We start from the raw sequence: 23,134 nt of genomic DNA on the forward strand, positions 1-23,134 counted from the left end.
TGTTTATTTATTAAAACATTCATTTAAAATTGCAGACTGTAAGCTAAAAATAATTCATTTTTAAATTTTAAAGTGAATTTAAATCTTTTGCAGTAAAAAGAAAAAAGTGAAATTCTTCCAATTAGAGAAGAGCTCACATCCCTCACAAAATATTTTAAATATATATCAGAATCATGATCATACCTTATTAACAGGAATAGAATATTTTTTCAAGATATGTGGAGATATTAATGTCATTTTATGACGGAGAAATGCAGGGCAAGCTTGAAAACTTGAAGGGAAGAAACCTGGGGGGGAAAAAAAAGTGAATTTAGTTGAAGAAATAAGCAATTTGCTTTCTCTACCCAGCTTAACCAACAAGTTGAAATAAGACATGAAACAAGTTAATGTTGTTGAAATAATACATGAAACAAGTTAATGTTGTTGAAATAAGACATGAAACAAGTTAATGTTGTTGAAATAAGACATGAAACAAGTTAATGTTGTTGAAATAAGACATGAAACAAGTTAATGTTGTTGAAATAAGACATGAAACAAGTTAATGTTGTTGAAATAAGACATGAAACAAGTTAATGTTGTTGAAATAAGACATGAAACAAGTTAATGTTGTTGAAATAAGACATGAAACAAGTTAATGTTGTTGAAATAAGACATGAAACAAGTTAATGTTGTTGAAATAAGACATGAAACAAGTTAATGTTGTTGAAATAAGACATGAAACAAGTTAATGCTGTTGAAATAATACATGAAACAAGTTAATGTTGCTGAAATAATACATGAAACAAGTTAATGCTGTTGAAATACATGAAAAAATGCACTTGTTTTCAAAGAAATCTAAATGCATCCTAGTTTTTCTTTGTTTCCTTAAATTTAACTCAAGACAGGCATATTGCAACTTAGAAGGAAAGGAGTTACTGTGATTAGAAGGTGGATTTATAAAGCACATCTTACGTGGAGAATTGTGCAATATATATGTTCACAGTACATTTAATTTTTGCATGCTGGTACAATCGTGGAAACAGGGAGCAGAAAAGTGATATCAAATCAGCAGAGAGAAGCTATTAGAGTAGAAAATCTGACATCTAAGGAATTCTAGAAGGATTTTACTAATAGTTGGGTGGGTTGGAGGAATTTATGTTGAGTGTTTTCTGTAGAAGTACTTGTAAAACAAGCACAGGGATGTAACATTGGTGATGTGACAGGGGTTGGGGCTTTGTAAACATTGCAGTACCTATTAACTTGGGAATTTTTTTTTTTGCATCCTGTCCAAGAGGAAGAGGCTAGTGCACATCCAGATGTGGCAATAATATTCTATGCATGGCTGAATGGTGGCTTTATAGACATAGGATACTGGCAGTTACAAGAAGTTTTCTAAGCCAGTATACAGAGGGGGAGCACCTACTTTGCAGTAGACTTGCCAGCATTCTCATTGTCTTTATTTTATCTCATATTGCCTTAGGAATATCAGACCAAGGAGTTTACACATTGAACTAGCAATGGTAAAAAAAATTTAAATTGTATATTTTCCAATACAAAATAAGATATTTATAGAAAATACATTAGTTGAAGATTTTTAGTTTTTAAATTATTGTAATTCAATTTTTTTTTAAATAAAAGCATTTAAAACTGAAAAATAAAACCCTGAAAATACTGAATCAACATTTTCGTGTTTTCATTGATTAAATTCCGTTAAAGAAAATACTGAGGATGAAGCAATGAAACTTAAAATATGTAAAATTTGCCATGAACCTATTAAAAAGAAGATAGCTTAGCAGTGGAGCATCTCATCTAAATTTTAACAAACTGATCCGTAAATAATTTTTTTAATTTACAATCAATCTCACTTGATCTTTCAAAATCGACAGCTTTGTTTTTTTTAAAGATTTTTGTTTTTTAAAGTTTTTGTTTTTTTAAAGCTTTTTTTGTTTTTTTTAGACAATTACAACACAACAGAAAAAAAAAAAAAAAAAAAAAAAAAAAAAACCTTGAATAAGCCAAGTCATACCTTGAGCAAGCCGCTCCAGTCTTCTTCCATGTTCAGGTGGGATAGCATACCAAGATTTTGGAGCTCCATAATGGAGGTAATTTATGCTGTACAAATCCATATCTTCTGTATGCCATGCAAATGTTGTCTTCCACATACCAAAATAAAGATAGGCGGTATTAACACCTTCAATCTTAATTCCATAATCCTCATTGACATGATCCAATATTGAACCGAGGCGATTAATATTCCAATAATCTTGATCATCATCATAAAGACTTCCTGAAATATCAGCTCCATACACGGGAGAGACAAAGGTGATATTCTTCCAATATTTTCTTTCAAGTTCTTCATAGTCAGCATGCCGTGGTGTATGATGTCTACAAAAACAGAATAAAACAAAAAAAAAAATAAAAATATCACAAAATAAAAGCATTTAATCAAATATATAAAATGAAATTGCATTCTAAAAAAATTTGTAGATTTTATTCTTATTCATCAGTTTATAATGCTGATCAATGCAGCATGTTGTACTTCGCTTTACTTCTTTTAATAAAATACTTCATCCAACTCTGATTTTCTTTTTTTTTTTAAAGACAAGAGAGTAAACTCCTAATTTCGTTATACATTAACTCTACAGAAATTTAGCACGCATCAATAAGAGAGTGAATATGTAAATATGTTTCATACTTAGATTTCTTTCGTCATTGTTTTATTACGAGTTATTATATTTAATTTGTACCTGATGATATTATCAGGTTGACAACAAAGTTCTTGTGGTTTTTAACTTAAATTCAGATGAACATATCTCGGCTCAAACAAAAAATTATTGATTGAAATAAGCATCATCAAAATCAACACACTTTTGCTAACACAAAACAAGTGTATTTTATGCTAAGGACGTAAAAATCTTGCATTCTGGTGGCGATGAAGTTGCTGAAGGCGTTTTTGATATTACTTAGGTTTTTAAAGCATTTCTCAAGCAGAAAATTGTTAAGATGCTTGAAAAAGTGGTCGTCGATAGGTAAAAGAGTATAGCGAATGAGGCAGAGTTTTGTAGCCCAATTTGTTCAGCTTCTGTAGGATTGGTTAAGCAATGTGAAGTTGGGCTCGTGGAGGAGAATTAGGCCTTTTCTGTTGACTAATGTTGGGTGTTGTTAAAGTTTTTAATGCATTTCATTTATTTGTTGATGGTACTTTTCTCCCGTAATGGTTCCGCCGGCATTCAAAAAACTAATGGACGAGACTGGCCACAGACCATCAAACAGTAACATGACCTTCTTTTGATGCAATCCTGGCTTTGGGAAATGCTGTGGAGCTTCGTCGGCATCTAACGTCTGAGCGTCACCAGTTGTTGTAAAGCACCCACTTTTCATCACACCTCACAACCCGCTCGAGAAACGGGTCGTTCTTGTTGTGTAAAAGAAGGGAAAATGACATTTCTAACGGGTGTTTATTTTTGTTGTCGTTCAATTTGTGAGGCACTCATCAAGCGTTTTTGTTTTTCCAATCTCTCAAGTGGTTGGAAATCATCATATATGTTACATCTAATTCAAAAGCAGTAAAACTTAAATGTATAGATCATCCCCCACAAGTATATTTTTACACTTAAAATATTTGCACATTTAACATGTGCTTTGAGGTTAATCAGGGAAAAATAGCACTCCTGTAATTAAATATTCAGAGATTTATAAAAAATCAGAATCTGTAATTTAGTATGGAATCAGTAAAAGTATTGGAATCGTCCCACCAATATATATATATATATATATATATATATAATCACTTAATAAAAATTTTAATGAAATGTTAATTTCTTTAAATTTATAAAAGACCTATACAGTTTAGACGATTGTGTAAGCCAACAATGGATGTAGAAACAAAACAAGTCTATCATTATTATCCAGTTTTTTTGGCATCTACATTAGATGTTTGGAACACAAATTTTATTAGATCCCTTCAATTAAGCAAATCTGGTTAGCCTGGTTATCGGCAAACGTTTTTATTCTTATTCTTGTTATTATAAAGCCAAGTTAATCCAGGTTTGTTTCACCTTCCTTATATTTTAAAATCGCAAAATATATGCTAAAATGTTTCTCAGTTATAGGATTGAGCTTTGTAAAAAAAAAAAAAAAAAAAAAAGAAAAAAAAAGATACATTTTAATTATTTCAATTATTTGCAATTTGTAATTAACTAACTTGACTTTTAACCTGATGAATCTAATTCTATGTGATATCTTTTGCAACCCCTCATTCAAACAACCTAACGCATGTTCAATGGATGACTAAATGGGTCATTTTTTCTTCTTTCTTTCAATGATACACTGAAAAAAAAAAAAAAAAAAAAAAAAAAAATTTGGATAAAATGATGGTAATAAATCTGGTGAGTACTTACCGATCACTGTTAGCAAGTTTCTCAAAGTCCTTCACATGAATACCTTTCCTCTGTATGTTATATTGAGTGTACAAGCCTTGGCAACCACTTACCACTTGAGTGATTGGTGCTGGAACCGTGAGATCAACATTTTCATAGCCTACACGTCTTGGGGTCCATTCAGGAGGAGGAATTACCTTAAAAGAAAGGTAAAGATCATTAAGGAATGAGAAAGATTATTTTATGGAAAATTCAGATCTCAATGAAGGGGGGGGGCTATATATATATATATATATATATATATATATATATATATATATATATATATATATATACACACACACACACACACAGACAATTCTTATACATACATACATGCTCATATACATTTGTGTGTGGTAAAATCTGAAACTAACCAATCATAAATTTTGAAATGGTGGGATCCTTCTATCGATCCAGTAGATCGATCACTGCTGATGCAATTCTCTACCTATATAAGAGCCAGGTATGTCCAAGGGTGGAGTATTGTTGCCACATCTAGACAGGAGCTGTTAGAAAGACCTTATCCTGCCTTGACAGAATTCAAAATAGACTTTGTAGCCTCGTAGGTGATGCCCTTTTCTCTTCCTTACAACCTCTTTCTCACAGAAGAGACATTGCAAGCCTGTCTCTCCCTTATCGTTACTTTCATGGCAAGTGCTCGTCTGAGCTCTAATCTATGCCCCCCCCCCCACTCGCTGAACTTCCATGAGAAACAATCATCTAGCTGAAAACACAATCAATAATTTCCCCCACTCTTTATCTGTGCCTAAACCTAAACATAGATTCCATGAACAAAGCTTCTTTCTTAGGACTGCACACCTGTGGAACTCTCTTCCGTTTGCCTGCTTTTCAGCTGACTACAATATGGTCGTCTTCAAGTCCAACATAAACAAGTTTTGGATGATCCGTTTCCCTTAAGTAATCCAATTTACCAAATTTGCACTATTAATAATTATTATATTATTCCATTGACTACTGTACACTCTTTAACCCTTATCCTCGAGTGGCCTCTGAGCCTTGATAAGTGACAATTCCTATGTAAAAAACAAAAAACAAAAAAAAAAAACAAAGCTTCTAGCATAAAAGTTGATAATGTAGGCTATATATAACTTAGTTTTGTACTGGGAGTTCTTTCAATTACTTTTGATTTTGATGAAATTGTAACCGTATTCTCCAAAAGTGTTTTTAAATGGCATAATATATATATATATATATATATATATATATGCACAACCTCCTTTATGAAAACTCAAATATTTCAATTTACATGAAATTTTAGCCATAAATTATTGGACAACCATTAAACAAGATTCCCTGAATTTCAATTTCTTTCTAAAACCCCTTGAACTTTATTTTCTAAAATGAAAATCATTTAATCAGAAATGAAATAAGAATTCTAGTAGCATATATAATATATATATCTTGATTTTAATCTTTGTAAAAAGATATGGTGCAAAGCTGTTAATTTTATTAACTGGCAGAATATTCTGCTAGTTATATTATAAAGGAGATTTTCTTTGAAAGTCATTTCCTTAGTTAAGGCAACATTTTAGATCTCATAACCTCAAAGTAAAATTAAATCTGAACAGTATAGGGATGTGAGCAGAATAGGAGACTTTGATGGTATGGTCACGTTGAAAGATGTTTAAAACTTTAGGGTGCAATTTACTGTTAAAAAAAAGTCTAGCTTGATCTCTACTGCATTATAAATTATTAAGTTTTAATATACTAACTGTTGGTATCTATTATATAAACAGTTAATGTTACATTCTATGTAATTTTTGCATTATTTTTTTTTAAAGGGTAATTTGTGATTTTGTCCAATATGTAAGCTGATTTGATCTAATAAATTGGTTTATGATAAATTTTCATTTACCACAAGATTACAATTTGTATTTTCCACTTGTTTAAAGTCTGCATATTTTATTTATACACAATAAAAATTTGCTTCTGTGCGAACACAAAACAACAAATTTTCTAATTTTCAATAAGCTTTCAATGATCATAATTCAATGGCTAATTGGGTCACCAAAATAAATTTGGTATCATTGTTTGTTTTGGAAAGGTGACCACATTAAAAGTTTTTAGATAAAATCATAATATTATTTGGGTTTGAGATATTTAAATTCAACGAAAATGAGATTTTTATCTATTCCATGTGTGTTTGCAGATGACAAAGCAATTCCAATTTTATTAGGACAAAACATTTTATGTATCTGAAAATTATGAACATTTTAAAAGATGTGGATTGATAATTTGTATTATCCAAACTACCGGTCGCATCTTGAACGTTATTCTCGCATGGACCTGTGGTGCCACAGATAAAGTGTTCAATCTTCAGTACAGGCAATACTAATATAATGAAAAAATTCTATTTGCTCATGGCTGATGAGACCAATCTACTGATAGAAGTAAAGGGTTTATTTTAAATTCCGTAAAGATTCCCCGAGTTTAACAGGAAGATCGGAGATTACACTGGCTGAATAACTGTGAGAATGTTATTGAAGTTGAGAATAGTGGTTTGAATAATGTAAATATTTTTTTTAATTATTTACAAATGTAGATATAACTTACTTTCGCTAATCCAGCTTTATGAGCGCCTTGTGATTCAATATAGTCAATGTACTTGTTGAAGTCTTTGAATTCTTCCATTGTTGGTCGAAAGACCATGATTTTAGGAAAACTACCACCACTGTTGGATTCCATGACTGCAACATCACAATCTGTAAAGAAAATATTTTTAATTAGACATTTTATTGTATACTCACTTTTGGTAGTAAATAGTTTTTAAATAACTAAACCACAAATCAATACTGGTGAAATAATAAATGTACTAGCAGAACCCTTCAGAAATTCCATGGCGATTTCTACATCACTCTGCATAATTTACTGTTAATAATATCTCCTAAAATAATAAATGACTGTCAGAGTCAATATTTTTAAGGAAAAAAGAAAAACTCTTCTGTAAAAATAATTATCACCTAAATATTCTTCAAAATAAATAAAATGAATATTATCTTTACTTAAAATTGTAGCAATTCTTTTTAAAACAATATTCTTAGCCTAAAAAAAAGGTAAACATTCAAATGTCACTTTTTGATGTGTATTTATTTAAAAGTGAATAGGACAACATAATTTGATTTTGAAACAATTTTAAAATTGATCAAGTTGGAATGGTTTACTTAATTGTCAATCATTCACTGTATGATGTTTATCGTTGAAAATGCTATTTCAAACTTAAGTGTTGCAGTTCAAAAATATTCTGCATCGATTCAACCAAAATTGTACCAACTGTTGTACAAATTTTCATGAAATTTGATTGTATAGTTTTTAAAATTAACATTAAAAAAAAAATCTTTACAGACCAACTAGTTAAAACTAACAAACATGACATATCTAAAAAATTATGAACTAATTTTAAAAATTGATTTTTTTTATGAAGAATTTAAGAGAATTGTAACCACTTTTTGTGCATTTGCATTTCTTACGTCTGCATGACATTTTTTTTATTTGAATTTTATTGAAATTTAAAAAAATGTACAATGGTAAAGTACTACAAAGAAATTTATTAATTACAAAGTTAAATCTCCCAAAATGAACTTTTGTTGTTGTTTTTTTTTTTTTAGCAAATAAATACTTTTAATGTTTTGTTAATTAAAAAAAAATACATAAGTTCTGAATTTTAAAAAAATAAAATAAAATGTTAAGCATTTTAGAAACAAAAAAAAATGTAATGGTTATTTATTTTGTCTTATATCATGTGGTAAAAATCAATAGCAAAAAAAAAAACTGGCTTGATTTATATAAAATAAACTCCATCCGAAAGCGATTTTTTCTTTTTTGATTTAGCAAAATTCTACGCACACTTCAAGGTGCTTTTTTATGTTTATTTTCTTAAAATCAAATCATTCCAAATAGTTTATTTTCTGTAAAATTTTGTATGTTGGTCAGCCATGCTGAGTTGGGATAAAATTAGAACAAAAATCAGTGCAAAACTATTTGAAATTAATTTCTCTCACATTAAAAAAATATCAGTAACTTACTAAAACCAATACTTTTGAACTTTATTGACTGGTGCAATTTCGTTTTGGCTAATTTGAGGTTTTGTATTGCTTATTACTACCGTGATAAGTTTTGTTTTGTTCTTTTCTTAAATAAAACGTACCTAAAAAAATTACCACTAACCCTAAGTCCGAGTAGGGTTGAAGACAACGAATGTTTTGAACTTTTCAACATCACAAAATTGAGCTTTGTGAAAAATACCCTTTTCTTGCAAGAATTGGATTTTTCTTTGTCTATCACATGGTCATTTAACGTGAACATTGTTAAAATAAAAAAAAGGAATTAAAAAAAAAAAGTATCGGTCATTAAAGACATCTAATACAAATGAATGCCTTGAACACGTTAATATCGGCCGAGGTTAAAATCAAGTCTGTGTTTACATTTACATCAGCTAATATTTGTGCTTGGCGATGAATGCCTTGGAAAAATCGCTTCTGATTAATGTTTATCAGTTTTAAAAATAAAATAAAAAAGACACGTTGCGTATTTTAAAACCGATAAACATTAATCAGAAGTGATTTTTCCAGGGCGTTCATTGTCAACAAGCACAAATACCAGCTGACGTAAAATGTAAACAAACACAGACGGAACTTTTTTAGCCTAGGTAGAAAATTGACTTAACATCGGCATGAGGAGACAATACAAAACTGAGATTATCCGAAACTATTCCAGTCAAAAAAAAAAAAAAAAAAAAAAAAATCACAAATGTTTCCAGTGCTGCTATAGGGACTGCTTTCAAAATTCACCAGAGAATTACCCCAACACGACTTGAACAAAATTACCAAGCAGAGACTAGTTTTTGGTTTGTTTTTATTAATAATAAAAAAATTCAAGCACATTATGAATAAATTCGCTTTTTTTTTCTTTTTTAGTATTCATATAAAAAAGTTCAAATCGGTGCGTTATTGAATTGAAAACTAAGCAAAATTAACGTAATAAAAAAATTAACATTTTTGTTACATGTTTGTAGGAAACAAAAGAACGTCACAATAAAAAGAAACGTTTTCATCCCATGAAAAATATCAAGACCGTGAAAATATGCGCCAATCAAGAAGAGGAGCAGATGCGCGACGCGTTTTTGAGGGGGGGGGCAGGATGGGTGTAAAGAAAGATGGACACTATTTCCCAATTTTCCTTCGTTAATATTTAGATTTTCAGCAAGCATTAACTGAAATTTTTAAAGTTTCGTTTCATACATAAATGGAACTTTTGCTGCAACTAAAAGTCTATTTGTCACGTAAGCAGAGTGCTTCTGCTTCGGATGTAACCTATTTTAAACTAAATATAGGTCGTTTTTTTTATAACCCCCCTCCCCTCATTTAATGGCTCTGTGCTAATTGTATGTATTTATAGTAAATTTTTTTTTCGTACTTTCCCTCTCTTCTCTCGGTCACGGATTGTCACCTAGTTTTATAACAATAGAGAAATAATTTTATTATAAAATCCTATTTAAAGATTAATTAAAGTGAAAAAAATTAAAATAACATGTCTCCTGTGCAAGTAGACATCGCTAGTATTATAGTTACCCCCCCCCCTCCTTCCTCAGAATTTACTCGCTTCCCACTGCGGTAGGATTAAAATGAAGTCAGTTTAATGTTAGGGTGCAGAGAGCTCCCCCGAGAGGGCACTAGAAGATTATATTAAGAGAGGACAAAGCATTCCTTGGTAGGCGACCGGTAATGACCCCCCCCCCACACACACACCAAAACCGAATCTTCAGTTTTAGTCCAAATGTTGAAATGGTAGAATGATTATTAAAAACATTGGATACACTTATTTAAACTAAATTTAAATTAATGACCAAAACAGCACAAGCTACTAAAAGAAAAAAAAGCTGACCTTCCCCATCAGTGATGGGGCCCATCCATCACCAACAAACTAGTTTAAGCAGCAAAAATCAGCTAATTCGGTATTCCACGGCCACCGAGAGTAACCCGATTTCAGTTCTTTCATATGACAGAGACGCATGCGAAATATGTTTTTCTTTGCGTATTGTTGGATTTACAATGTAGTAGTAGTAGTAGTAGTAGTAGTAGTAGTAATAATAATAACGTTAGTCATGCGAAGTTAAAAGAATTTAAAAGAAAAAGTGTTAAATCACGGCTATATCTCGGTGGCCGTGGTTATAGCGTTTTAATATCTGCCCCAAATGACCCATGATGGAAAACCAAAATAAGAACAAGAAATAAATCTGCGTACGCCACGTGAGGAAGGGGGGGGGGCGGATCCTTTATTTCCCATTTTTATTGGGAGAGAGACAATTTAGGATACAGATTTACGATCTGTTAAGTCGGCTAAGATCACAACAAACAGCCAAATATTGTTAGTTGTATTTGCTAATTGTAGTTGGTTGTTTTTGTTTTACGGCATATCAACCCTCTTCAGGTTATTTAATGCCGATTCTAATTGTAAGGTTACCACCATGGTCGTAGTGGTCTGGAGGCTTCTAAATGGCTCCCAAATTGGGGCTCCACCAATGACCAAAATAATACAAATAAAAGAAACTAACGAAATTTTAGTATAACAAAAACATGGGGAGAGTTGTACCTTTTTTTTTCTTTTCTAATTGTTCAGAACATCGCGATAAAACATTAAGATAACGTAATAAACAATATCGAATTCATTTTAAACTGTACCTGGCCGGATAAGCGGGGGGGGGGGGATTTTATTTTAATTTATTTCATTGCCCTCCCTACCTCTGCCCTTTCTCGTTTTTTGTAAGAAAATATAAATATTTTCGAAGATAATAAAGTTATAAAAAAAGAAAAATTGGGTTTGCAATAAAATCCATCAGATATCTTTGCTTATGTTTATATAAGTCGAGGAATCGAGGATACGTCTCCAAAAATCAGTTCAACATTGGCCTGGTTACTGTTGGGATAAGTTTTGTGCTGTTCGATGAGACCTCATCGATGATGAGGTCTACCTTCACAAACTTTAGCTTCTCTCCTTAATAAGGGATTAGTTCATCGCTAATCGTCTGAGACACCCCCTACCAAGGAATTCTAACAGGGCTGCTCATGCATTTTTGTAGGGCAGAGTGCACTTCTATTGTGCTGGCTTTTCAAAACCCTCACCTGACCTTGTGTCTAACATCATGAATGGAAGTTAAATTTTTATTAGTTTTTTTTTTTGGGGGGGGGTAGTTAATAGGATTACGAAAAAATGTATAAATATAAAAGCAAACCCCTAACACGAAACTGCGAATACAATATAAAAATCTCGTAATTTCTCTGTTAAAAGTGGGTTATTTATTTTCTTTATGGATTATACTTCCAAAATAAACTATTACAGTTGTTTTAAAAGTAATAGAAATATTTTTTTTTTTTAAAAACAGTAATGAATTTTCCGAACTCAATATTTTTCAATTTTTAAACTTTAAAAATCTATCAATTTTTCTATTGATTCTATTTTTACGATATTTTCAGGGTCAATGTGAAATTTTATGTTCTTTCCAATAAATCGAATATAATATTTTAGACAAACGTTTTTTTTTAATTCACGCCCCCCCCCATTTTAAAGTGTCTATTAAAAAGTAAATAATTAATTTAGTCACCGAAAAGTAAATAATTAATTTACTCACAAATTGAAGAGAAAAGATCAATAAATAATATATTCAAATTTAAAAAAAAACCAGTGTTTTTTTAGAATTTTACCTGTAAAGTTTGAAACCTTTTTTTTTAAACCACGTTATTTCTTTTTTCTTTTTTTTTTTTTTTAATGGAACCTTGGTCCTTGCTCCTTTAATTGAAAAAAAAAAAAAAATTAGGGCTTGAATTACATTTTTTTCGAGCTTGGAAAGACAGGGGGTCGAATAATTCACGCCTCCCATTTTGAAAGGTCTAATAATAATTAATTTAGACACCGAAAAGTAAATAATTATTTACTCACAAATTGAAGAGAAAAGGTCAATACATAATATATTCAAATTTAAAACAAAAAAAATGTACTGTTTTTTTTAGAAATTTACCTGTAAAGTCCGAAGTTTAAAACCTTTTTAAAAAAAAACACTTTTTTTTTTTTTTTTTTTTAATGAAACCTTGGTTCTTGCTCCTTTAATTGAAAAAAAATATTAGGGCTTGAATTGCATTTTTCGAGGAGTTATAAGCTTGGAAAGATGGGGTGGAATTATTCACTATTTTCACGAAATTTCTGACACCGCTTTGTGTGTGTGTGTGTTCGCTTTTTCTGTGTGTCTACAAAAGGCTTCTTTCAGAGAAAAGCGGTCGGTCGGTTTACAACTTTTTAAAACTTTTTATATCACATATAAATGGTAATACCTACCTCACAGTTAACAACGAAGCTCGCCTGTCTATTTAATTTGCTCGATTTCGGGAAGATAAATATGTCGCTCGCCGCATGTGGGTTAGTCTTTTTCCTATAAAATCTTGGGGCGAGGAAAAAATCGTTCAGCAGTAAATGAAATCCCGCAGTCAAACTGACCTCATTAACTCATTAAAACGAGCACCTGCTAAATCTAACTAATTCAAACGTGTTTCCGTAAGCATGTCGCGGTGGCGCACGTTTTTTTTTTTTTTTTTTTTCACAACTTTGCTTCAACGGTTCGGGTTCGATCCTCATACTTACTTTTTTTTTAACCCCTCCCCCCAAACACCCGGGCAACGCCGGGTACCCCTCGCTAGTATGTTATAAAACTAAAAATGTATTCTGGTGGATTTTTTATTTCGTAAAGAATTAAAAAAAATAAATAAATAAATAAATAAAAAAAAGGTAAAACTTACGGAAAATGCTTTGTTTTGCAGTTGTTGTAAAAAATGGAACGGAAATTTAAAGTTCGTTCCGTTTTAATTTTCCTTTTTTTTTTTTTTTTTTTTAATTTGCCCCTCCCCCCAAATGAAAGCAATCGAAAGAATAACGTCGCATATATATATATATATATAATATATATATATATAATATATATATATATATAATATATATATATATATAACGAAAGATTTTTTAATATAAAAATAACATTTTATCAACAAAAACGAAATTTACTTTTTAAACGAAAAAGACAAAAAGTCAATTTTGTATCCCTTTTTGGTATTTTTTTTTTTTTTTTTTTTACAATAAGTCCAGCTCGCCGTTCACATTAGAAATGTCAACTTTTATAGGTTTTCGAGTATGCTTACAACGAATAAACACAATCTCCCCATGTTAAGAACGGCTTTCGGAATAGACACCCACAACCTTATTAGTAGGCATCTCCAAAAGTCACCACAGAATTAACCCCCCCCCCATATGTAAAACGATGTAACTTTATTATAAATTAATATTATCAATATAACTTTTGTACCATTTAAAAGAAAAGCAAAATAAACTAGTAATAATTTAAAAAAATGTTTTTTCATCGAACGAAAATAATGAAATTGCGAGACGAAAATCGTGTTTACATAATTGGCGCTTTAAAATAACGTTCCCATGTAGCATTTTGAACGTGAAAACATACCAGTGTTTAATAAATCTAGCAAAAATCAACTAATGCTCAGATTTTCGTGAATTTTTATCCATTTTAGAATGAAATTACATATAAAATGCAGTTTCCGTAAAATATACGAGGGAAAATATTTTTTTAGTGCGTGCCTCCCCCTTAGTTTTTCGAAATTTGAACAAAATATATTTCTATCGACATTTCTATTATGAAACATAAGAATTCAAATAAGTAATAAAAAAATTTTTTTTAATTTAAATACACGTATTGAACAAAAAATTTACCTTGAAGTTGCAATTAAAAAAAAAAATGATAAATTAGTTGCACTGCCAAGAAAAAGAAACTTCCTAAAAGATTAAAACGAGTAAAATTCCATTATTCCAAAATGTTCCGTTACAACAGATTTTTAATTGTGTTTAAATTTTTTTTAAATATTAAGTTTTAATATAAACATGACTCTTGTCAGCTATTTTATCACCAGATTAAAACCAATTTGAAATATTGCACAAATATTAAGCATTTTGTAGCCCCCCCCCCTCCTCATATTTTGTTTGTCTCTTTTTACCGAACAAAATGTGGAAGCCCGTAGGTAACCGAATGAACATTCAGTAAAACCGTATTTCATATTTGATATACAAATGTTTATAATATTATTAATGGTTAAACTGTGTAAATCTTAAAACCTAACAAAATTACAACAAAGATTTAATTGCAGTTTGAAGAAGATAAACAAACGTTTTCAATAGTTCGTATAGTTAACACAAATCTGACGTCACGGAAACATGCGGTCCAATTTTTCAAAATTGTTTGGCAAACCCTACTTATCAGTATACCCGAAAACCTATAAAAGTTGACATGTCGAATGTGAACGAAGAGATGGACGTAATGTAAAAATGTATCGAATTTAAAATGGAACGAAATTTAAATTTCCGTTCCATTTTTACAACAACCGTAAAATAGAGCATTCTCCGCAAGTTTTACCGCATTTACCACTTTTTTGCTCTCGTTTATAATTTGATTTTTTGGGTGGGTGTGGGGGCACGAGAGACAGGCGGTAAATATGACCCCCCCCCTCTAAAAAAAATGCAATAAATAAAAATGACCACCCCCCCATCTAAAAATAACAAAAATTCCTTATGCGGAAGAGCTTCTCCAATGCTGCCCCCTCCCCCCCAAAAAAAAACATCAGCTCTTTCCAAAAATAATTTTCATTGTTCCTGCAAAAATAAAAACTCTCCCACGTGACGTGTTCTTGTCAAGTGTTTCCAATATGAGGGATCAATTTACTAGAACATTGTAATTAAAAACTGAGGAGACCCATTTCAAATGTCTAAATATTGACTTTTTTTGCTTTTTGTTTTTGATAATCTAGTAGATTAGTGTCCAAGCGATAATAATCCGCCGAAAATTTTGAAAAACACGAAAAGAAAAACAAAATAGGGACACGACACGTCCGTCAAAAAATATAACCCAGTTTCATAAAAAAAAAAAAAAAATTATATATATATATATATATATATATATATATATATATAAATCGTCCCCCCCCCCCGTCCAACCGACAGGACTGCAGAAACTATTTGTCAACACAGGGGTGTTGATATTGAAGAAAGCAGAAAAAAAAACCGTTCATTGGAAAAATCGATACCTTAAGATCGTTTACCGATACAAGTCATTCAAAATAAACCGCCTTAAGCTTCCGCCAGGCGCCACGCCGCCACGCTGTCATTTAAGTAATGCGTGTTTGTCCGGCAGGTGTCCTTTTCAACTGCGCCCCATAAATGTTTACAAAGTTGTAAATCAGGCGGACTGGGGTGGCAAGGGTCAGATGTTGAGTCTGGTGAAATCACGGAAGTTTCCAGACAGCCACTATTTCATTTTCTCAGCGGTGTGACACAGTTTAGCCATGACCGACGTAAATAGAGAATCTATATTTATGTCAATCGTTGCTTAGCCCTGTTGCATCACGTATGGCTTTCTCGCAGCAACCTTCCCATCTAGCGCTTGAAGCAGTGGACATGGACAGCATCACTGAGCATCAGTAAAAAAAAAAAAAAAAAAAAAGAGGATATGCGATTAAAAAAAGTATTGATGCTATTAAGAATGTTGACCATATATATATATATATATATATATATATATATATATATATATATATATATATATATATATATATATATACACACACACACACACACATTTTTCCGGGGAACGCAATCTAATTAATTCTAAAGTTCTACGTAATCCACCCCTAAGAACTCCTTTAAAACTTTAAATACGTATATCCGATTTTAATGACCCCCCTCCCCACTATGTTAAGGGGGCGGGCGTAAAAAAGTAATATGATGCTATGTTGCTTGCTATGAACATAATGAAAAAGACATCGGGTCTTCCTGTTAGCTATAATAATAATAATAATAATAATAATAATAATAATATATGTATGAATAAAAAGGAAAAACCTAAAAGAGTAAAAACAAAAATAAAATCAACGTTTCGTCCCTATTTCAGGGGACATCATCAGGATTTCTAGGCGAGGATGTACAGAAGACGGTCATATATCACATGCGAAAGAAGAGAAGTTCAGTTCTCTTTCTGTTCTGGAGAACTACTGAACTTCTCTTTCGCATGTGATATATGACCGTCTTCCTGTACATCCTCGCCTAGAAATCCTGATGATGTCCCCTGAAACAGGGACGAAACGTTGATTTTATTTTTGTTTTTACTCTTTTAGGTTTTTCTTTTTTATTCACATAACGTCTAAAGCATCGTTTATATCTTGCTTTATTTTATTCATATATATATATATATATATATATATATATATATATATATATATATATATATATATATATATACACACACACACACACACTGCAACAAAAGCACTGCAACTACTGGATTTTTATCGAAGGACTTTTTTTTTTTTTTTTTTTTGAACAGTGGCCGCTTTATTCCCATGAAAATCGATTTATTTTGAAAACAGTTACTATTTTCTTGAAAGTATTCTTCAAACTATCTTAAATCTTTTTAGTTTTTCAAATTTTGTTTGTTTTAAAAACGTTTGGAATCCATAACTCGAAACCTGATTTTGCCGTACGTCAAATAATCTGCGAAGAAACTTCGACTCTGAATAACGAAAACATTTTTAATTAAAGACACTCGTCCTCACTGTTTTTTTTTAAATTACACTTTTACAATTTTACTTTAATTTTTGACTAGCTTTTTTGTTTTTTATTTATCTACAATTGTATCGAGCATAAGGCGGTAATCATCGTCTTAAATATGCCACAAAAGCCACATAACAGGTAAATACAATAATGTTTATATTTTGTTTCGAAATTTTCGAGATGAGGATTATTTCGATTCTCCAAAATCCTAGATGTTAGTCTCACAACGTTTCAGCCGATGTAACATCAGTCTTTCGTTGGAATCTGCAAGGAATTTCCAATGGAACCATTTATTTAATACACTGAGGTAGCTTGTTCGCAAGATTCCGTGACGCAACGGATATAAGTACTAAGTTAAATCAGTTCTAAGTGAACATCTTTTTCAATCCTCGGTACGGGCGATACTAATAATAATTCTTGTTACAATTACGATTAATTTAAGATTTCTATCCGACAGAAGAAGAATAAGCTACCCCCATGGATTAAAAAGATTATGTTACATCGTCCGTAAAGTTTTGAGAATAAAATCAAAGATGAGTACAGATGAGACAAATTTATTGGTTCGGGTTTCAAATCTCAGCTGGAAACACTCGTCAGTGTTAGCCACATTGAAGAGCCATGATACAGCATAATATCTGTCAGTAGATATGACAATTATTTTATTGTAGTTTCATAGAATTTCGATCGTCATAATCCTTAAGGTATCTCCCATGATACAACCGGAAACATTCAAAGCTATACAAGTGTACCTATTTCTCTTTTAAATTAACTATTTTAGATAATTGTGATAAACCACGCTAATTCGTAACACACACACAATGTGATTGATTAGGGGTTTTTTTCGCATCCCCACCCACTTTATGATATCACCTTATCTTTTAAGTGAGAAATTATATAAGTCAAGAATATCGGAATGTAAAAAAAAAAAAAAAAAAAAAAAAAAAAAAAAGGAAATGGTGAAGTTCGAAATCGCAACATTGGTGTTAGTAGATGGTCACGTTATCCACTCCACCAAAGGGACAATCGCCTTAAAAACTAAATTAATTAAAAATTAATTCAATAAACGTCTGCTTACAGGATGTACGCATGTGCAGACTGCAGAACGACGTCTTGTGCTACATTTGAACCTCTTAGCAATTATTTTAACGGAGTAAATACCTCTAATAAAATTCTGCACCAAAAATGCAATCTTTTGAGCTACTGCAAGCCGACCAACGACCATCTGTTTGGGAGGAGATACAATTTGAAAAACGGAGACAGACACACAGACATAGTGAGATTTATATATTAGATTTACTATAAGAATGTGCAAAAATATTAGTACTTGAATTTCAAATAATCCCATTTTTATTACGAGTAAAAGATATTGTAAACAAATGGACAACAGCGCCATGCCGGATTGTGAGATATTTAATTTCAAGAATAACTTAATTAAATTATACTTCCAAACGCTATTTATGGTAAAATACCTTCAATATTATGCTATTTTTCGCTTTATATTTGCTGTTCGTTGTCCTTGTCGACTACCTTACATCACGATAAGTGACATAAACAACAAATTGTAGAAACAATTATTGTAATTTTTTAAATTCCACAGTAGTATTTTACTTTTGGGGTATATATTCTTAAAATCATTCTCTATTTAATGGTAGATTGGCTTTCTAAAAGAAAATGTCAAATTTATTTTTAAGGATTTAAATTATGAAAATAAAATAAAAAAAATAGAGTGTTATAAAGTTCATTGTTCACTTAATCAATGAAAAATTCATATTGATTAAATAATTACGTGAGTTTTGGTAGATTTTTAAATCTACCAAAACTCACGTAATTATTTAATCAATACGTAATTATTTAATAATTAATGAACTTTATAACAATCTAAACTCCTCGATTTTGTCTGTCGCTACAATACACGTTGTCTATTATTCCTGTTTATAAACAATGGCTTTTTTCAAGTGAATTGAATTGAAAAAAGTTTGATTTTGTGTTGTTTATACAAATAAGATTACTCTATAATCCAAAAAATTAAAAAACGAATACATTGGAAACGGAAAATACCAGTTAATGAAGCTAAGCATTATTTTTAATTTAAAATAAAAACAAATATAACAAATGCAGAAATCATGATTTTTATCATTTTAAAAAGTTTGAATGTCAATAAACATAATCTAAACACAAGTAAACTAGAAAAATGACATTTGTAAGTTGGGAATCAGTGACATGATTTGCGTTAGCTGACAGATGACACTAATGAAGGCAGAATTTTCGACCCTCATGACAAATAATAACAGTAAAAACTTGTAAAATAGAATTTATTTATTCTAATTTTTGCAATATTCTCAAAAAAGATTAGAAAAAAAAAAACAAAAAAAAATCATTTTTTTTTTTTTTTTTACTCTCCATAAAACCCGGTGAATTTTCAAATAATTCTCTCTAAAGCTAAAAACGGGAAAATTGGAACCAAATGTTATTTCTGTATATTTTGACGTGAACAATGAAAACGCGATTTTTAAAATTCTCTAAAAAATAAGTTTTTTTTTATAAATAAGTCTGTAAAAAAAAAAAATCAAAAAAACAAAAAAAAAAAAAAATCAAAAAAATCAAATAATTGATCAATTCCGTTAAAAAAAAAAAAAAATATATATATATATATATATATATATATATATATATATTTTACAGACTTATTTATAAAAAAACATTTTTATATAAAGAAGTCACCACTTATCAAGGCCCGGAAGCCACTCGGGGATAAGGGTTAATGAGTGTACAGTGGTCAAAGGGACAATATCGTAGTAATCGTTAGTAGTGGAAATTTGGTAAATTGGATTACTTAAGCGGATGACTTATCAAAAACTTGTTTATGTTGGACTTGAAGACGACTATATTGTAGTCAGTTGGAAAGCAGAAAATCGGAAGAGAGTTCCACAGGTGTGCAGTTCTAAGAAAGAAGCTTTGTTCATGGAATTCACGTTTAGGTTTAAGCACAGATAAAGCGTGGGGGAAATTATTGATAGTGGTTTCAGCTAGATAAGTGTTTTTCGTGAAGGGGGGACCATAGATTGGAGCTCAGACGAGCACTTGCCATGAAAATAAGGATAAAGCAGACGTCTCTTCTGTGGGAAAGAGATTGCAAGGAAGAGAAAAGGGCATCCCCCACTAAGCTACGAAGTCTATTTTGAACTCTGTCAAGGCAGGATAATGTGCTTCTAGCAGCTCTTGCCCAGATGTGACAACAGTACTCCATCCTTGGACGTACTTGGCTCTTATACAGGTAGAGAATTGCATCAGCAGTGAGATATCTACTGGAGCGGTAGAACAATCCCACCATTTTTCCAGCAGCCTTAGCAATGGATTTGCCATTTCAGATCAGGAGTAAAGGTCCAGGCCTAGAGATTTGTCAAAACATGGAGCCTCCCCAAGACGAGACCCATTCATTTCGATTGATGCCAGACGAGGATCAGAGCATTGATGATGGAAAGATAGAAGCTTGGTTTTAGATGCATTAAAATTAACCAAACACCTCTTTCCCCATTGCACCACGTAATCAAGATCAGAAGAGAGAGAATCAGAAAGAACAAAAAAATTATCAAAATTTATCCCTTCCTCAACACGATGTTAGAATTTTTTTTTTTTTTTTTTTTGAGGAGGAGGAGGAGGATTCACATCTTAGTATTTTTTTACATATTAAAATATACTGGAATGATGAAATAAAATATATTTCATTTTGGGTCAAAAACGTTGCCGATTTATACAATTTTTATTGACTTTTTTCAGAAAAAAAGTTGTAAAATATATTCAAATTATTTAAGTTTTACAAAATTGTTAAAAATTATTTACATTTAAGTTACCTGTGTAATTTCAAATGATTTCAATGATTTCTGAAATTATTATTATGACTGAATTTTTCAGGATTCATGAAAAAAAAAAAAGTGGAAGATTCGGTCTTGAGTAAACAATCTTACTGTTAATTTTTTTTTTAATCGATGCCGTTTTTTAATACCGAATAATTCAAATATATATTTAGAAATCGAATGTGAATAATTTTTTTCCTCCGGAAGGTCAATAACAGTAATCTGTTAGAAATAAGTTTCCAATGAAGTTAATTTAAGAATTTAGTTAAGATTTTAAAAAAGCTTAGTTTTATTTTCTAGAATAAAGAGGAATTTAATAATAATTTAAATATTAGTTTTTTGGGGTTACAAATTACGATATTGAAAATTAATATTAAAGAAAATTCTGTCAGTTAACGGGTTCCATATCAAACCGGAAATTAATTGTTTTAGGTGTTGTCTGCTTAAAATATGAAATTTTCAGGATATTCATATCTATATATGGCTTTTTTTTTTCTTTTTTTTTTAATATAATATTTGAAATCAAAGGTAAGACTTTTACTGTTATATTTCACTTAAATAATGATCGAACAAAAACTTTTTACAAATATATATATTTGTACAAAGTTTTTTTCCCCTACATTTTTAATGTTTTATAAGACCTGTATTTTGTTAATTTCTTATTTGTGTTTTGATTATTTTGTGACGTTCAAATCAAATTTCACCCGTTTTATTCACTGTAAAATAAAGAATGTATACGCCCCGATCCTTTCTCTTCAATATAAAGTAAAAATTACAATAAATTAATTTTATTTTACTAGTTTTTACTTGTATTTTTGTTATGGGAAACCCACCCAATAAATGTCACCAATCATGTAAATGTAATGTTCTGCCAGTATTTTAATTTTCGATTTTTGAGCGATTTCTAATATCAGTTATTTTTTTCTTGTTCTAACGTAAACACTCGCCAATACTTGCATTTTAAAGTAAATAAACGGTTCCAAATAAAATTATCCAGGTAGGTAGAAGAGTAACATCTGGCCTTTGTTAATATTTGTTATATATTTGTGTTTTTTAGGGACCTTTAATGCACACCACAGATAAACATTTTGACCCTACCTTCATTTAAAAATTCACCAAAATTCAGGAAACCAAACAATTTTCATGAAATTTTCAGTATTAACGATCACAGAATATAATGGACACATCTTTTAAATATTAATGAAAATATATTTTGTGTAAACAAAAAACACATTTACTAAAGTTATAGTTTTAAGTACAAAAAAAAAAAACAAAAAAAAAACGCATGAATTTTTATTTTTCTGTGTGAAAATAACGCATCGTAGACGTTAACAAATTAAAAAAATATTTCATAAATATTACAAAAAGTCAGTGTTAATGAAATTAATACAACTTGAAAAATTGTAATTTCTCGAACTAACAATTGAATTAAGTATTGATCATTTAATATCTAAAAAAATATATATATATACAGTGTAACCCGGATATAAGGTAGTTGTTGCCCCCCCCCCCCGAAAAAAAGACCGCAAGAAGTCTCTTATATCCGGGTTTGACCAATTCTGTTTAGGTAAGTATAGGAACACTTCATATAACGTTTTTTTTTGTTTTTTGTTTTTTGTTTACATACAGAACACTTATAGACATAAAAAAACAGACAAAAATACATTTTCAATCAGTTTTCACAAATAATTCAGACAAAAATACATTTTCAATCAGTTTTCACAAATAATTCAGACAAAAATACATTTTCAATCAGTTTTCACAAATAATTCAGACAAAAATACATTTTCAATCAGTTTTCACAAATAATTCAGACAAAAATACATTTTCAATCAGTTTTCACAAATAATTCAGACAAAAATACATTTTCAATCAGTTTTCACAAATAATTCAGACAAAAATTACTTTTTCTTAAAAAAGTAATTTTTGATTGTACAAAAATCTTTATCATGAGCACTTTCATATAGTCCGTAAATCATTTTCAATGCACCATCAGGATTACTGCTTTTTGTTTCAAAGTAGGTTGTCAAGAGTTTAAAGCGCATTCAATGCAGAATTTGGCACTGGTTTGTCACTTTCAGAAACTTCAGACAAAACGTTTGTCACCTCCTCGTTGGCAAAACCGTGATTTGCCATGAAATTTTTTGAATGAAATGTTATTAGCCTGCTTCCTGCGCATGAGCTAGCCATTGCTCGGTTCAAAATCAACTT

At 30.5% G+C, this 23,134-nt stretch overlaps 1 protein-coding gene across 3 annotated transcripts in view; it reads right to left on the minus strand.

Moving 5' to 3' along the window:
- The window catches only part of LOC145261273 (uncharacterized), a 100,441-nt gene that overhangs the window by 64,635 nt on the left and 12,672 nt on the right, over nt 1-23,134 (minus strand). For 2 of the 3 annotated variants that reach the window (XM_080119745.1, XM_080119747.1), the window contains exons 2-5: nt 6,975-7,123; nt 4,380-4,555; nt 2,006-2,364; nt 184-287 (exon numbers count right to left, since the gene is read on the minus strand). In XM_080119745.1, the coding sequence (XP_079975871.1) occupies nt 184-287; nt 2,006-2,364; nt 4,380-4,555; nt 6,975-7,106 (771 nt within the window). In that variant the 5' untranslated portion in view covers nt 7,107-7,123. Of the gene's footprint in view, nt 1-183; nt 288-2,005; nt 2,365-4,379; nt 4,556-6,974; nt 7,124-12,118; nt 12,204-23,134 lie in introns of all 3 variants that reach the window. The other variant, XM_080119746.1, reaches the window with a different exon arrangement.

The sequence above is a fragment of the Euprymna scolopes genome, chromosome 37, assembly GCF_053919585.1.
Source record: "Euprymna scolopes isolate OS-2025 chromosome 37, ASM5391958v1, whole genome shotgun sequence".
Classification (NCBI taxonomy): Eukaryota; Metazoa; Mollusca; class Cephalopoda; order Sepiida; family Sepiolidae; genus Euprymna; species Euprymna scolopes.